This window comes from Odocoileus virginianus, chromosome 17 (genome assembly GCF_023699985.2).
Source record: "Odocoileus virginianus isolate 20LAN1187 ecotype Illinois chromosome 17, Ovbor_1.2, whole genome shotgun sequence".
Taxonomy (NCBI): domain Eukaryota; kingdom Metazoa; phylum Chordata; class Mammalia; order Artiodactyla; family Cervidae; genus Odocoileus; species Odocoileus virginianus.
The window spans coordinates 33,334,118-33,350,997 of record NC_069690.1 but is presented as its reverse complement, the minus strand read 5'-3'; the positions used below and the strand labels follow the sequence as shown (position 1 = coordinate 33,350,997).

General features: G+C 58.3%; 1 protein-coding gene and 1 long non-coding RNA gene across 13 annotated transcripts in view; both read left to right on the top strand.

The window, feature by feature from the left end:
• The window catches only part of MPRIP (myosin phosphatase Rho interacting protein), a 94,387-nt gene that overhangs the window by 50,831 nt on the left and 26,676 nt on the right, over window positions 1–16,880 (top strand). For 6 of the 12 annotated variants that reach the window (XM_070479261.1, XM_070479258.1, XM_070479260.1 and 3 more), the window contains exons 5-11: window positions 1,459–1,543; window positions 6,123–6,336; window positions 7,378–7,891; window positions 10,944–11,085; window positions 11,881–11,985; window positions 13,292–13,348; window positions 14,249–14,317. In XM_070479261.1, the coding sequence (XP_070335362.1) occupies window positions 1,459–1,543; window positions 6,123–6,336; window positions 7,378–7,891; window positions 10,944–11,085; window positions 11,881–11,985; window positions 13,292–13,348; window positions 14,249–14,317 (1,186 nt within the window). The remainder of the gene's footprint in view (window positions 1–1,458; window positions 1,544–6,122; window positions 6,337–7,377; window positions 7,892–10,943; window positions 11,086–11,880; window positions 11,986–13,291; window positions 13,349–14,248; window positions 14,318–16,880) is intronic. The other 6 variants (XM_070479263.1, XM_070479266.1, XM_070479267.1 and 3 more) reach the window with 4 other exon arrangements.
• On the top strand, window positions 7,898–10,454 carry LOC139039094 (uncharacterized). Its single transcript, XR_011492267.1, has 2 exons — window positions 7,898–9,639; window positions 10,301–10,454. It is a non-coding gene; the product is annotated as an uncharacterized lncRNA (long non-coding RNA).

Genomic DNA, 16,880 nt, shown 5'->3' with positions numbered 1-16,880 from the left:
CTGTCCAGTCAGCTGTGTGGCGGTGGTGCAGGTCTTCTCTCCTTTCCCCTCAAGGCCCTATCATGTGAGGCGCACAGGTTTGCCCAGCTTGGCAGTGTTACTAGTCAAGAGCGACAGGACCACTGTTCATGGGCTCAGGGCTCCCTGACTGCTTTGCACATGCCTGCCGCAGCGCTGTTCCCAGGCCCTGGAGGATGACGTGACTTCACAAGCTGTCTCTTTTCCCCTCCCAGGTAGATCCTGGAGAGGGGCCCTCTGCAGGCAGGGTCCTTATTGTGAACTTTGCAAAGGAAATTTGTTCCCTTTGGCAGGCTAGAAAGCAAGTCTGTTAACCCACGAGCAGTCGAACTCCTAAGGGTACACGGATAAGCCCTTGGAGCCTGTGCTCAGATCTCCTCATGCAGGGCACTCGCTCCCTTGCTCTCAGGCCAAGAACCCCTGCTCTCACCTGACTGGGCCTCAGCTCCACTGCTGGAAGGGTGCACTCCACATGCAACCCCTCTCCCAGCTGCCAGCAGCACCGCCGCTCCAGCGGCACCCCACAGACAAACATATTAAAGGAGCATCTCTGAGAACTAAAGACAAGCCCTTCTGCCTGCCCTGCGTCTGGGGTGCTGGTCTTTACTGCTGCCTCAGCCAGTATGCTGGCAGTTCAGACCCTGCCTCCCTTAGCAGTTCAGCCATTGCTGCCAGGCTGTTGTCACAGGTTGGCCGCAGGCCCACACAGACCCTTTTGTCTGGGCAGAGTTGGCCCAGCGTCCCCTGCAGTACTGTCCCCTGTGGAGAGAGCACTACCCTTCCCCCGCGCCACACGTCCTCCCACCACACCTTCTCCTTCCCCTTGCTCCGACCTTCCCAGGTACCACAGAGCTCCAGAGAGGCAAGCAGGGTCCCCCCGGTTCCAGAGATGAGAGGCCAAGGTTCTGAGGGCTGGGAGCTGCCTGGGTCTTTGGTTTGAGGGGAGCAGAGCCAGATCTGAGTCCATGCCCCTCCCTGCCTTCCCTGCTGCTGGTCCAGAGTAGACCTTCCAGTGTGGGCCCTGGCGTTGGTCCCTGGGCTGTTCCGCTAGGCCTTCCCCAAAGATGATCCCGAGGTGCCCCCAAGGGCACCCTCACTGTACAGCTGGGGCCCAGAGGTGAGCCCTCCAGAGTGTGGGAGGTCAGCTGCACAGTGCCCAGAAGTGACCACTGTGGGAAAGTTTGGCAATGACTCCTAGGTTCTTGCCCCAGTGGCCCTCGGGGCTTCCCAGTCGCAGCGTGTCTATGCTGGCCAACCACACTCCAGGAGGGCGATTTTAGAGTGGAGTCTCAGCCCCAGAGGAAGGCTGGTAACAAAAACAATGCCAAGTCTTCACCAGGCCAGCGGTCAGCCTGTCCGTGTCCCAGCTGTGCTGCTGGCACTTCCTGTCCTGGAGTGGCAGCTCTGGTCTGACTGGTGCCATACCCTCCTGTCTCCCAGATGGCTGGAGATGCTCACAGTCTATCCCAGGACCAACAAGCAGAACCAGAAGAAGAAGCGGAAGGTGGAGCCCCCCACACCACAGGTGAGGCATCCCCTCGGTGGAGCTGGGGCAAAGAAAAAGCACCCTGGGAGATTGGGGGATTCAGGACCCAACCTAGAATTGGGGGCAAGGGAAGGAAGGGGTGATGCCAGGGCTGAGGTAGCCCTCAGCCCAGGGGTCTTCGCCTTCCTTCTCCGAGTCTGTGGGCTGCCTTCTGCACACTCCTCTGCAAGCCTCAGGGCAGGACCCCCAGTTGGAAAGGGTGGCCTGCTGTGGGGCTACCCCCAGAGGCGTCACTGCACAGTGCCCATCCCTCCCCGACCATCCTGCCAATTGCTGGGAGCCAAGAGCATGCTGGGAGGAGAGGCTCAGTTCAGCTCCACCTTCCACACAGACAATTCTGCAGACAGCAGGCTGGGCAGAGGGCCAGGAGGAGTGGTCCTGCAGTGCCTGGCCGTGAAGGGCTCTCAGGGGAACCATAAATGGAAAGCACTGGCACAGCCTTGATTCTGTGCTCCTACCAGCTCCCATGAGGCCAGAGTGGGAGGTGGCTGGGGCAGTCCCCGGGTCCAGGGCTTCCCTCCCTGGCTGGTCTGCAGGGACTCGGCACCAGAAGGGCTCAGGGCCTCAGTGGACTGATTTGTGAAACAGACCTGTTGAAATCAAGTTCTCAGATTGCTATGAGCAGTGGCAAAAGTGCCAGGCCCCTTCTGGGTGCTCAGTACAGTGACCCTGGAGCTACACAAGTTTGCACTCTGGGAGTCCTTTGTGTGGATTGTTTTCAATAGTAAATCCCACAGGACTGCACAGTCCTCAATTGGTTGAATTCATGGATGTGGAACTGTGGGTACAGTGGGCCAACCTAAGTTGTGCTGGATATCTGACTGCTTGGAGGGTCAGCGCCCCAACCCTACTCATTCAAACGGTCGATAGACTGAATGTGCACCCTCTGCCCCACATTTCCCTGTGACTCAGCGCACTTGCCTTGCCTGCCTAAGCCCCTCCACACCTTTGTGAGGGAATAGGATGCAAACCCGCGGCCTGTTGGCGTCTCAAATGCCCGAGAGCCTGACAGCATTCCCGTGGAGAACCTGGCAACCCCTGGGCTCAGCACTCCCTGCTGGCTCCTCTGGGCTTCCCTGAAGGGCAGTCTGGGCAGGACAGGGTGGTGTGCCTGGCCAGGGTGCCCCTCCCTGCATGCCCCTCAGACTTCCCTGGCCTGCTCTCAGCCAACGGTCCTTGTCTGCTCTCTGCCCACCCACCCTGAGGGGAACCCAGGCTAACACCCTCTTGGAAGGTAGTGTCCCTGGCAGGAAGTGGGCAAAATGCAATCACAGTCATTCACGGAAACACAAAGTGGAGCTTCCTGCTGGGAAACAGCAGACACAGGAAATCCCCCCAAAACTTCTTTGAGAGAACCCCAGGTGGGATCACAGTGTTTAGTGTTGCATGGGTTTCCGCAGCGATGCCTCAGAAGCAGATTGGGCAGAACTCCTGCCTCTTAATTGGGCAGCTGCACAGCAGGAGACACTCCAGCCAGACTAGAGGGTCTTCTCCGCTGTCCCTAGCCCCATGAACACCCTCTCCCCTCAGTGTTACTTCATACTCTGAGTGGGGACATCACTCACTTGCCAGAGGTTATCTTGGCCCCTGGGGCATGGGGGACCCCAGCCTCCTCTGCTCAGCTTCTGGCTCCCTGAGCATCATGCCGGAGGCTGCGGGTTTCTGGCATCCGTGAGTTTTCATCAGGGACCGTCCCCGTGAGTCAATCTTGAGGAGGGATGTGGCCTTTCCAGAGGAGAGCTGGGGGTCTCTGGGCCAGCCCCCTCAGCAACCTGAGATTGCCTTAGGGGCCCCTATACAGAGAAGAACCCAAGACCCCAAACCTAGCCTTTTTCTCATGGCCCCAGAGTTTTGGGTCGGACTAACAGGGGGCTGGGGGAGTTCCCTTACTGTACCCTGCCCTCCAGGAACTGAGGCAGGCAGGGGGCCCAGGGTCCTGCTTCATGGAGGGCGTTCAGGTATCTGGGAGTTGGGGCCATGGAGTGTGCAGGCACTCCTCAGGCCAGAGGGAGGTCGAGAATGGAGCTGTGGGGGAGAGCAGACACCCCCTTGGCCGGGGGCTGGGTTGCAGCAGAGCCCAGGGCAGTGGGGAGACAAGCTGGCCCAGACCTGTAGAGCTGGAGCCTGACAGGCATGGGCTCCCAGGAACCTCTTCCTGTTCTGGCTATTTGAGGAAGGGCGTCCTGGTACCCAGATGCCTAGAGAGGAGTGGTCATCCACTCAGGGTGTGACCAGGGGTTCCCTTCTCCATCTCCCTAGACCCCAGAGCTGGGACTTGGGCAAGGCCAGGGACTGCGTGTTCACCCAGCCCGGTGTGCAGGCTAGGGGCACACATCCTTAGGCGGAGCTGTGAGAGGCTGGCTCCTCCGTCTGCTCACTCACTTGGGCTCTTGGTCCCTGCTTCTCAGTCTTTTTCAGGGATGTGTAAAACACCAGGCCTCTGCCATGATTGAGGCTCCAGTCAGGCCCTGGTCCGGCCCACCTCAGGCCCACACATTTGCTGTGAGCTGCCACCTCTTCTCAGGCATCTTTTTTACCCTTTGGGACCTGCTGCCATGCCCACTCTGGGTCAGAACCCTCCTTACTGGCCCTCTGCTCAGGTCCCATGCCCCAGGGGTAGAAAAGGTGGCTTTCTGTGGGAAACCTGCTCACGAGGGGCCTGTTTAGCATGTGGAGGCTGCAGAAGCCCCTTGACTGGGCCTCCCTTCCTGTCCCATTTTCTCTTTCCTCTCAGCTAACTTCTTTATTGTACTGACAGCCCTAGGCCTGCAGCAGTTCTGGCCACACAGAGAGGACACCTTGGGGCCCTGGGCCTTTCCCCTGCCTCTCACGGGCACCAGGGCTCTGTTGGTGTGAGTCCCAGCATCCCCCACCACAGTGGTGACAGTGTGGGGAATGGGCGTGGTGCCGTGTGGCCCTGGCCCCACCCCTGCCACGTCTCCTTTCTACCCATGTGCTCTGGAGGAGAGAAGTGACTACCCAGAAACCAGCTCCTGCCCCGCTCCTCTGCCCCTGCTGACTGGGTGAGGCTGGGCACACAGGCAGGGAACAGCACAGCTACCACAGGAGACTCACCATGGACCTTGGTGCCTGCAGGGCCCTTTTCCTCTAGGCTGAGTCCTAAGAAGGTCAGGGATCCGGGAGGCAGGCCTGGCACCACCTGGTTCTAAGAAGCCCTGTCACTGACCCTTACATCTCAAGCCTGGAATTTCCTCTTGGAGATCCTCACCAGCACCCTGCCCAATGCTGGGTTCACCCCAGCATCAGGAATGTGTACATGTGTCAGGGCCCTACTCTCATGGGCACAGTGCTGCCCTTCCTCCACAGCCCATGTTGGCAGCCTCTGTGTCCCTTGGTCCAGCCCCCCTCCACGGAGGGGATAGACTCACCAAGCACGGTCTCCAGATAATGCTCACATGGCTCCACCCTGAGCCCCGCAGAGCCATGCCCGGCCTCAGAGTGTGGGCCCCAGGTTATTGTGGGGGCACAGCAGGGCACCCAGAGAGACCTCTGTTCAGGGCAGCATGGCTGCTGGGTGTGGAGCCAGGATGCCGCTGACCACAGGCTTGGGGCCGCAGGGCTGGTGACCTGGGGTCGTTGGAGTTGGTTCTGTTGGAGCCTTGGGGAACTGTCAGAAGCCATGTTCTTCCAGGACTCTACCTCTTCCACGGTGGCTCAAAGCGCTCAGGAGTCACCAGCCAGGGAGGCAGGGCTACTGATGACTGTGACAGAAGGGGTGGTAGGCGTTCCCGGGTCTGCGGGAGAGCCATCCTGGCTTCATCTGTCCCAGGAGGCCTGAGACCCTTGTGGAACTGAGGAAGCTCTGAACTAGGCAAAGTGCTGGCGGCCTCACTGTGGACACAGGTGCCCACCCAACAGGCAGCCCCCGTCCCGGGCCCTTCTCCTCTCCCAGGGGCCCCTGGGGGTGCCAAATGCTCAGAGCCTCACTCTGCCTCTTATTGGTCATGTGAGCATGGGTTGCCATCTCCTCTCAGCTGAGGTGAGCTCTCCTTGTAGGAGCTTTTGGGGTGGCTGGTGAGGACTGGAAAGGTGTGGTGCTAGTCAGAGCCCAGCAGGCAGTCTGTTTTTGGGAAGGACCGCCAAGATGTGCCTCACTTTGGGGGGTGCCCAGAGCCATCCTGCTGGTAGTGGGTCAGGAGCAGGCATCCCAGTGCCTGGGTGGGCAGGGGCTTGGGCCTCGGACATGAGCAGGTGCCACAGGCTTACAGTGTGGAGTTACAGTTCTCTGTATGCTCTGGCTAAGTACCTTGTACACAAATGCTGTCCCTTGGGGCAGCACCAGCTCCAGCTTGGGATCCCACCTGGGCTCCAGGCTCCTGTTCTGCGTGCCCAGAGGCTTTGGGTGCTGGCTGGGGCTTCAGAAGAGGTAAGGCTTCCAGCCCAGCTGGGACGTCGCTGTGCTGGACCTTGCTTTCTGGCATCTGGGCCTCTGACACTGCAGCTGACCTTGGTAGCCAGGTACTCGGGCAGCCCAGACCCGTGTGCTGGCTTGGGCAGGGTGCTTCCAGGCTTGCATGGACACCACTCTCCCCTGCAGGAGCCAGGGCCGGCCAAGATGGCTGTCACCAGCAGCAGCAGCAGCATCCCCAGTGCTGAGAAAGTCCCCACCACCAAGTCCACACTCTGGCAGGAAGAAATGAGGGCCAAGGACCAGCCAGATGGGAGCAGCCCGAGTCCAGCTCAGAGTCCCAGCCAGGGCCAGCCTCCTGTGTCAAGCACCCTGAGGGAGCCAGGGCTTGAGGGCAGAGATGGTAAGTGATAGCCAGGGTGGCCACTGTGCCTGCATGTCTTGGTGCCCCACTTCCCAGCATTAGGATGGGCCTCCCGACAGGGCAAGCTGGTGCTGGGGCTCGGGTGCCCTTGAGTGTCTGCCGGCCCTCCAGCCTTCAGTTGCTCCCGAGCCCCAGCCTGGTATCATGAGAATCGGGATGCTCTGTGTCCAAAGGAGCCTCTGCTTCCTGTGGCTGCTCTGTGTTCAAGGCCTGGTTATCTGAAGCCCACTGTGTCCTGCGAGCAGCAGCAAGGGCTGTCCAGTCCTTCTCCCACTGTTGCACCCTGCCCAGGTGCTGGCTGAAGCAGGGGAACAGCTGGCATGACCGCACGTCTCCTTCCAGGACTTGTAGTTGTCTGAGCAGAGCGGGGTGGCACATGGCCTCCGTTGTCCAGGCCTAGAGGGCTCTGCATGACAGGCCAGCTTCCCCGTTTCCATCTGTCCACTAAAGACACATGGGCAGCTGAGACTGTGCTCACTCAGGCAAGATGCACTTGTTCAGGCTCTGGGCAAAAGGCCGCTCGGTACTCCCCCGCTGTGGGTGCCCACCACAGCCAGGACTTGCCCTTCCTTGCTCCTCCCAGGTGTGCCTCCCTGCCCTTAACAACACCCTGAGAGGCTGCACGGCCGCTCAGGATGTACTCGGTTCCCAGCTTGACTGTGTGGTACTGGGGATCTCAGTTCCCCAGCCAGGGAATTGAACCACGCCCCCTGCAGTGCAGTGTGCAGTGTTAACCACATTCCCTGGGTCCTCCCTGGTGTTCAGTGGGAAGTGGTTGTTGGTGGGATGTCCCTTCTTGGGGATCCTGTTGTCCCAGCCGAGCCCCCAGACTAGAGCTCAGGGACCCCTGGCCGTCTGGTAGAGAGGCACCCGTTAGGGAGAGGCAGGTAAGGATGCCCCATTCCTTTCCTGGGAAAGCGTTCTGCCCTGGGGTGGCCTTGGACTTGCGCGCCATCTCCAAAGTTTATAGAACCAGAGGTGGCAGCAGGCCGTGCATCTCTCTTGTCCCTCGTCTTCCAGAGGAGAGCACCACAAGTGGTGACCGCGTGGACTGTGGCCGCAAAGTCCGGGTGGAGAGCGGCTACTTCTCCCTGGAGAAGACCAAGCAGGACGTTAAGGCCGAGGAGCAGCAGCTGCCCCCACCGCTCTCCCCGCCCAGCCCGGGTGCCCCCACCAACAGGTACAGCGACTCCAGCCCACCCTCCTGCGAGCCTGGCTATCCCCTTCCTCCCCCAGGTCCTCAGCCCCCTGCCCGAACCGTCTGCAGCAGCTCCTTGAACTCCTTGGATGTGGCCAGCCATCCCCCTGCCCACGTGGACTCCGGCAGTGCTGGGGGGTGGGGAGCAGAGAGACTGGGGCGTGCCTATGCCTTTAAAGCCAGCAGGCAGTATGCCACCCTGGCCGACGTCCCTAAGGCCATCAGGATCAGCCACCGAGAAGCCTTCCAGGTGGAGAGAAGGCGGCTGGAGCGCAGGACTCGGGCCCGGAGCCCTGGCAGGGAAGAGGTGGCCCGTCTGTTTGGCAACGAGCGGAGGTAAGGGCCGGGGGGACTAGAGGGCCAGGGGCTTGCACACACTTTGCCCACTCCTGCAGCCCCTACTGTGCACACTCAACATGCTCTCTTACACAGGTACCCACATGTGCACTCACACACTTGTACATTTTGTGACATTCTGTCATGGATTTGGAGATGGGCCAAGGCCAGGTGGAGCTGTGGTCTGAGGCGGGGAGGGCCCTGCACTTGTGGAGAGCGAGGAAAGAGCGTGGTTCTGTCTCTGAAGCCTCCCAAGTCCAGGTCTGGACCAGAGTGCCCCAGTACCCCTTCCAGTAGAAGCTTCCAGCCCCGCGTGTAAACAGAGCCTCTGTCCAGCAGCAGGGCTCGCACCCTGGCGTGCAGTGGGCCATGCAGGGTTTCAGACCTCCCAAAATGATTCCAGAGCCTGTAACATGCTCCGGGAAGAGAAAATTTTTTGAGGTTTTCATTCATTTACAAAGAGCTGTTTTCTAAGGAGGAGATTCAGACCCACTGTTAGTGTAGTGTCCTCTGGCCCCACCCAGCTTAGAATTAGAGTGAGTGGAGACATTGGATGACCCTTTGCAGAGCCCAGGTTGCTTTGCTCCCCTGCTCCTTCCCACCCCGCTGCCCTCCCAGGCATCCCCTCCAACACTTGGAAGACACACTTGAAGAGAGACACAAACAAGATGCCTCAGTCCTGGAGGGGTGGGGGACACGCCCTCCGAACAGCATCTCTGCCCGGCTTACTAAGAACCCCTTGAGGTGTGTGAGCACTCCATACACAGGGCAGAAACGGGGTGCAGGGGCAGAGCCCCTCCTCACGGGAACAGTCTGGGGCAGCAGAGCTGGGGCAGGCCGAGGCTGTCCTTAGTGCGCTTGAGTGTAAGTGATGGGACTGGCTAGATGTAGGAGGCCAGTGGCCTGGGCAAGGGGGCTTCTCACTGCGTCCTGGAGGCCCCCAAGCAGGCAGCCACACCTTGGTTTGGCGGGGACCAAAGAATTAACATTCAGCACACCTGCTTGGCTTGGAGTTCCCTCCTGGCTATGGCCGGGACAGATGGCACCTCTGGGGCTTTGCTTCGCCTGCTCTGCCACCATGGGGAGGGGCTTTTGCCTGGTGCGGCTCCCCTGGGGCCCTCTCCTCTGCATCCTAACACTGTCACATCACTTCTCACTGCCCTCGTGTCCTCTGACTGGCTGCTGTCCTGTCTGAGGCCTGCTCTCTGGTCCTGAGCCGCTCCTGGTGCTAGACCGGATCCCTGTATTGTGGTGCAGAACAGAGCCCCAGATGGGCAGGACACCAGCCACCATACCCAGGGGGCGGCTGCCGGAAGCCTGACTGAAAGGCCTCAGGGTGGGTGTCCTGACCAGTCCTGCCCCTGAAGTAGTCTTTGGACTGGCCCCAGAGCCTCCCCAGTGTTTCTCAAATGGTGAGCTGTGCCGAGCAAGTGTGGAGGGATGGCTGGTTGAACCGCTAGTGACTGACACCAGGCCCAGCTGCCAAGGTCCCGCCTGCCCCTTGGCTGGGAGTCCGGACCAGGCTCACCGGGATGCCTTTGCTGTCCCAGCTGTAGGACTGCAGGGACCTGAGCTGAAAAGGCCCCACTTTACAGTCAGTCACCTGAGGCGGACTCCCCCAGACCCCTGGCAGGCGGCACTTCTTCCCTCTTCTGACCTCTCGTGCCCGGCCCAGCCCGCAGCATGCAACTGGCCTGACTCACTGGCCCCTGCACCTCGAGGCCATCGTGGGGCTTTCTGGTCCTGAGGTCGGTTGAAAGAGCTCTCGTTCTACATGTGAGCGGGTCTGTCCTCTAAACCTAGCAGGACACTTGGGACAGGCACCTCGGTGCGCAGCCAGCCAAAGCACCGGCGAGAGTTCCCGTGGTTCCCAGGCGCTCCCACGCCGCCTGGCTTCCTGCACTCGCTCGCTCGCTCGCTCCCCCGCTGCAGCTGCTGCTGGCCTGCAGGAGACTCCACGGGAGCAGAGATGGCCCCACAGGGAGCTGGTCCCAGGGAGTTCCGCCTTCCTGAGGAAGGACCCCCGAGAGCCCCTTCTGCTGGTCCCTTCCCAAGGATGAGCTGGCCTCCGGGTTCCCCTCCCCTTCCTCATGAAGTTAGGCTTCAGGCTACTGGGCCCAGCGGCCCTTCACTTACTGCCTTTGACTCTGCTGCTAGTCCAGTGCAAGGACAGCCACCTCCCTGTGAGACGTCTCAGGGGGAACAGGCCTCTGGCCTGGGGACACGTGGGCAGCTCACGAGGGTGCATCCACCAGGCGGATGTTCATGACGCGGGGACAGGACAGTCTCCCTCCTCAGTGATCGCCTTGGGTTTTTGCTTTAATTCTTGGGATGATTTTGATTTACCATATTTGATTTTTACCAGCAGTTCTTTCTGTTTATTCATTCTCCAGCCTTGTTTTCTTCCAGGTCTTGCCCCTCTCCACTCCTCCTGCTGTGTCGCTGTGACGTTACTCGCCCCTCCTCCGCCTGCTTCGCTCCCATCTCAGCTCCGTCTCCAGCCGTAGATGGCCTGATGATGCCGCCCGCCCTTTCACACGAAATCAACTTGCTTTGTTTTTAATTTGGATTTTGATTCTTTTTACTGTTGGCAGAAACAATGTTAATTCATGGGTCTTTTTCTTGCTAAATTTTGGACGCCCTGGGGTGGGGGCTGCATCCGATCTGCTGAGGCACGTGGTGAGGCCTGGGCGCCCAAGGTGCTGGCTGCCTTCCACCAGTCTGTGGCTCCGGAGGGGGCGCTGGCGTGTGAGGGCCAAGTGTGTCAGTACGGCAGCCCGTGCGGCGTCTGCGGTGTGGGGCTGGGAGGCAGAGGGCAGGGCTGTGTCCCAAGAGCTGCCCCGTGTGGAGGTGGGAGAGGAAGTGAGGGCATTAGGTGAGCTGGCCGAACGAGGGGTGTGTGTGGCCAGCACCCCACACGAGGGTGGCCCAGGAACTGGGGTGAGCCGGCGTGGGGTGCTGGCTGCAGGAGCCCCTCAGACTCCAGACCATGTCCCTTCAGGCTCCGGGGACCCTGTCTCCCCCCTCAGTGGCCTCGTGCCCTCTCTTGCAGGAGGTCCCAGGTAATAGAGAAGTTTGAGGCCCTGGACACAGAGAAGGCAGAGCACATGGAGACCAACATGTCCGCCGGGCCCTCAGCCTCAAGTGACACTCGACAAGGCCGCAGCGAGAAGAGGGCGTTTCCTAGGAAGCGGGTGAGCGTCCGGGCTCTGGGCAATAATGGGGCAGAGCAGAGGATGGGGACGGCAGCATATTGCCCCCCATACAGCCCACTCACATGTGGGTGCACTTCTGCCCAGCTTCCTGCTCTTGTTTCCTGGTCGTTTCTTGCGTCTCTCACCTTCTTCCCTGAGTGAACTTCTTGAGGGTGAGGCCCGTCTTCTGCATTTTCCTCTCAGAATTCCATCCATCTCTGTTCAGAGCTGCTCTCATGCGCCTTGGGTCCCAGGTCCTAACTAGAGCCACTCTCTTCCTCTCTAAGGCCGTCTGGTCTCCTTCCTTCTTGTCTTTTCTGGCCATGGCCACAGCTCTCGTTTCTCTCTGCTGAATCTCCAAGGTGGATTCCGCTTCTGAAACTCCCCTCCAGAGCCCCTACTTCTTGGGGTCCCGGCAAATCCACCCTCTATCTTCCTCCCGTTCTCTCTGGGCTCTCCTACTTGCTGCACAGAGCCCAGCTTCTTCCTTCTGTGAACCTCTGAGGCCCAGGGAGAGTGGGGTCCAGGAGAGCCGAGTGGCTGGTACATCTGCAAGAAAAGGCTGCCCTGTCCACCAGAGCGGCTCAAGCCCCAGCAGGCAGTGGGAGGCTCAGGACCAGGAGTCTGGGCGTGGGTCCTATCTCCACGCAGGTCCTGTCCCCAGGGGCAGAGGTGCCAAGGCACCAGACAGCAGAGCCCCGCTTCTTGCCCGCAACACGTCCCTGAAGCCCGCCCTCCTGCGGCTGTAGCGGACGAGGGACTGGCTGGTGCTGACGGGACTGCTCTCTGCCACAGGACCTCCCCAGCGAAGCTCCTCTCCCAGACGCCTCGGCCTCCCCCCTGTCTCCACACCGAAGAGCCAAGTCACTGGACAGGAGGTCCACGGAGTCCTCCCTGACGGTGAGCCCGGGCGCCTGTGCTCTGAGGCCTGGAGACGTCGCCCCTGCTGCTTGTCACGGGGCTCTGTCTGCTGGTGTCTGTGCTGGCTGCCCCCTGTGCACGGGCCATCGTGTCTGTGTGAGAAGCAGATGCTGTGTTTCTGCCCCTTCTCTGGGCTATGTGGGCATCCTGAGCTCTGAGATCTCTGGCAGAGGAGGCCGCCAGGACCGCAGAATTTTGGCTCTGGGGGTTGGGGCCACAGCACGAACCTCTGTTCTTCTCGTTTTGAGTGTTTGTCTCTGTGACGTCTTGGGGGCAGGAGCCCCCTTCCCGCTGGGCATGTCTCTTGTTCATGGTGTTACCGTGGAGGGAGCCTGACCTTCGCTCCAGGCATGGGAGCTGTGGCCATTGGGTGGAGGTAGGGAGTGGTCAGGCAGGTCTAATAGGACCACCGCCCCCTTGGGAGCCCTGAAAGGCAAGTCAGAGCCCCAGGAGTGAAGACAGCAGCTCACATGGGTTCCTCTTGCCTTTGTCCTTGGCCTCCTGAGGAACCAGGGCTGGTCCCACCCCTCCAGGTGTGGGGCCCCCAGCGGCTCCCGAGCTGGGCCAGAGCACACGCACTCTCACCTAGAGTCTAGACTTTGCAGCAGAGGCTCCAGGGCACCCATGGCTGATGGGTGTCCCGCCCTGGAGCACATGTTCTCTTAACTCTCCTTGGGTCCTTGGACATTGCAGTGCTGCATCTCTGTTCACCTGGCCTTGCCCATGCCCACACATGAGACACCAGCCAGGCCCAGGGCTGCGAGGGCCCTCCGGGTGCTCTCAGGTGCTATCAGCACCTGCTGTCCTGGCTCTCTGCTTGTATGGAAGTGGGGGCTCAGGGTCATCCTGGCAGGTCAGTGGCTGGAGGGTCCTGGCAGCTCACTGCTGCGTCGTGCTCACACCAGGTGCCATCAGTCTTCCCGTGGCTTTTATGAGACTCTTGGTCTCAGCCATCACTGCTCATCTTCCCTCCACGCGAGATGCCGGGTGGCTCTGTCTGGATTGTTCTCTGCTTCCTGGCGGCCCTGCTGTGCTGCTCATGGGCCGAGGGGGCCGCACCTGTGCCCTGTACCCAACCTTGCCTTCCTTGGAGATGCACACCCTGAGAGTGGCTTGGGCAGCCCCTGCCAGGGCAAGGAGCCACATGTGCTCATCCGGCACGTGGAAAAGCCCCTTCCCTAGGGCCCCTCATGGGGAGAGAAATGCCTGTCTCGTCAGTCTGCTCTGCACAGAACCAGACACCAGGCTGCTTTTCTCTGAGCTGTTCTTCATTCCTCTCTTTTAGCCCGACCTGCTGAATTTCAAAAAAGGCTGGCTGACCAAGCAGTATGAGGATGGCCAGGTGAGTGGCTGGCACTGCCGTGGCCCCAGCCGCCAGGGAGCAGGTGCAAGGTCAGCTGGCCTTGTCCCCGTGGGTGTGTGAGCACTGGCCCTTGTCCACCACCTCCAGGACTGTGACCACGACCCCGTCTCCTCAGAAGTGGGGGTGTGGTGGGCAGCCTGCCTGCTGCCAGCATGTGGACTGCTCTCCCGCTCCTGGTGAGCATCAGCCTCAGGCCTGAGGATGCCCTTCAACATGAGCCTCCCTCCTGGCCACATTCTCCAGAGGTTTCCGGAGAGCCCAGGTTCCCCAAGAACAGGCTCCCTGATTGTGAGGTGGTGGGCAGCAGCTGAGATGCCTCCACAGGCCTGGGAGGAGCTGGCAGGCTTGAGCAGAAAGAGCAAGCCACTAGTGGCTGCTGGGGTGGAGACCAGGCCTCCCGGGAGGCAGGAGGAGCCTTGGGTCCCTCTGCGAGACCCCTGGACCCCCCTCCCCTCCCTCCTTCTCTCTCTCTCCCCTCCGTATCCACCCCCTCGGCTCTGCCTGCAGACTCAGCACCCCTGTTGTTCCTCACACTGAAGACTGGGAAGTCTGGCTGGTTGTGATTGGGTCACCCCTGCTGGCAGCAGGTGGGCGCCCCTCTGGCTAGACAGCAGGTGGCCGCAACTCACAGGCTGCCTCCTTGAGCTTGGGGGGCCTGGCTTCCCTCTGCCTGGCACCCCTGCGGGTGGAGTGCCCACACTGCCTTGTCACTGGGGAGAAGGCATGTGCATGTGGCTGCCTGTGGCCTGAGCAGACTCCTGTATGTGTGTCCCAGCCAGAGGGGCTGCCCACTGTCTGTGTTCCCCCAGGACCCTGGCTGTGGAGTGCCTCGGAGCAGGAGTGTGGAGTTCAGTTTTGACTTTACTCCTTCTTTTTTAGTGGAAGAAGCACTGGTTTGTCCTTGCTGATCAAAGCCTGAGGTTCTACAGGGACTCTGTGGCTGAGGAGGTAAGTGCCTCAGGTCCATGCTGTGTGCTGATGGGTGGCCCAGTCCAGCCCTGGGGCAGAGTCTGATGTTCTGGGACTGGTTTCTGCTGGAAGTAGGCTCTCCAGGCCCTGCTTCAGCACCTGGGATGGGGTGGCTTTAGCAGCTTTTCTTGTCTGTGTTCTTTGAAAAACACTGAAAGATGTCTCATTTTAAAACTCAGGACAAACAGTTTTGTTCTTTCTATGATGAAAGTGAAAAAGGAGAGTGAAAAAATTGGCTTAAAGCTCAACATTCAGAAAACTTAAGATCATGGCATCTGGTCCCATCACTTCATGGCAAATAGATGGAGAAACAGTGGCTGACTTTATTTTTCTGGGCTCCAGAATCACTGCAGATGGTGACTGCAGCCATGAAATTAAAAGACGCTTACTCCTTGGAAGGAAAGTTATGACCAACCTAGACAGCATATTAAGAAGCAGAGAGATTACTTTGTCAACAAAGGTTCGTCTAGTCAAGGCTGTGGTTTTTCCAGTGGTCATGTATGGATGTGAGAGTTGGACTCTAAAGAAAGCTGAGCACAGAAGAATTGATGCTTTTGAACTGTGGTGTTGGAGAAGACTCTTGAGAGTCCCTTGGACAGCAAGGAGATCCAACCAGTCCATCCTAAAGGAGATCAGTCCTGGGTGTTCATTGGAAGGACTGGTGTTGAAGCTGAAACTCCAATACTTTCGCCACCTGATGCGAAGAGCTGACTCATCTGAAAAGACCCTGATGCTGGGAAAGATTGAGGGCAGGAGGAGAAGGGGACAACAGAGGATGAGATGGTTGGATGGCATCACCGACTTGATGAACGTGGGTTTGGGTGGACTCTGAGAGTTGGTGATGGACAGGGAGGCCTGGCGTGCTACGGTTCATGGGGTTGCAAAGAGACACAACTGAGCGATTGAACTGAACACAGAAATATTGTGGTAAACTGTCTTGCAAAGAACCAAACTAATATATCTTATCCCTTGTTTTCTGGACAAGGACGGATGTGGCAGGTGAACTTGGCAGCCTGGTTGTGAGCCCTGGTTCCATGGTTGAACACCAAACAGAAGGGCTTTTTCTTCACCTACAAAAAAACTTTCTCTTCTGAGTTTGGCATTCTGTTCCTGCACCTTTTCCCTTGCTTCCCACTCCAGGATTCTCCTTTGGAGGAATGTGAACGATGTTAATGGTTCTTGTGCCTCTGTAAGTGCAGGCGACAGAGGCTGGTGGGCAGGCAGATGGGGAGTAGCATGGGTGCTGGGGTCACAGGAACACACACAAGTGCTGGGTTGTTCTCACAGTGTACTTTATGGACCCCTGGAGACCCACCCAGGGTTTTATAACAAAAATAGTGCTGTAAGACTACAGTGTCATTGACCTCGTCCCATGTACTGACCTTATGCCTTAGCCAACCAGGCTGCGGGAGCAGATAGCCAGTGTGTCCTTCACTGCCACATGTTTACAGCTGTACAGAAAGGGCCTTCACAGGACAGGAGAGGTGCTGATTTATTAGTCTCAGCCTTCAACACCCGCCGGAAGCTGGCAAAGTCTCTTGTGCTGGTTGTCCAGGCGTGACGCCACCTCATGGGGAGCACCAGCTGCAACCACGCTGCCCTCTGCCACCCCCCTCCTCGTGGCCCATCATCTCTGCTTAAACACCAGCACACAGATGCTCACTCGATTAAATGAACCGAGTCTCTTCCTTCAAGGAAAACAACTGACAGAACTGTTATCAATGATTCAATTTGAACTTTTAAGAAAAACTGGAACTTTGAGAAACTTGTATTCATCATCGCTCACCTGACAGCATCCCTGAGCCTAGACTTCCCTGATGAAATAGGTAGTGATGACAGCACACACAGCATTTGCTCTGGAACAAGGAAACATCAGTGTCTGGGGACTCTCCCAGGAGACAGGACGTGGTGTTACCAGGTCACGCATGGGTCAGAGGTCCATTCACGGAGCAGGGCAGAACCGTGGGTTTTAACATAATAGCAAGAATAGAAAGATTCCACTATGTAGTTCACCTTTAAGAAACTACCACTTGTCAAAGAAGAACAACCACAGCTGTCTGAAAAGACTTAAAATTCACCTCCCTTTTTCAGCCTGAGTCTGTGTGAGGCCAGGCCCTCCTCATACACTTCAGCCAAAAGCTACCAGCAGACTGAATTCAGAGACCCATGTGAGAATCCAGGTATCCTCAGAAGTTAGGCATTAAAGGCAGGTGCAAAAATCTCCTGCTATTTTTTTCCCAAAGTTTTTTTTTATGTGGACCATTTTTAAAGTCTTTACTGGATTTGTTACAATATTGCTTCTGTTTCATGTTTTGGTTTTGACCACAAGGCATGTAGGATCTTAGCTTTGCAACCAAGGATTGAACAAACACCTCCTGCATTGGAAGGCAAAGTTTTAACCACTGGACTGCCAGGGAAGTCCTGCTGGTTTTTTAAAATAATACTTTTTATTTATGAAATGGGTTTGTGCTCTTAAATGAGTAAAAATTTTTATTTTTCATTTTTTTTCAGTTTCTAATATGGCAAACATCAATAGATAAAA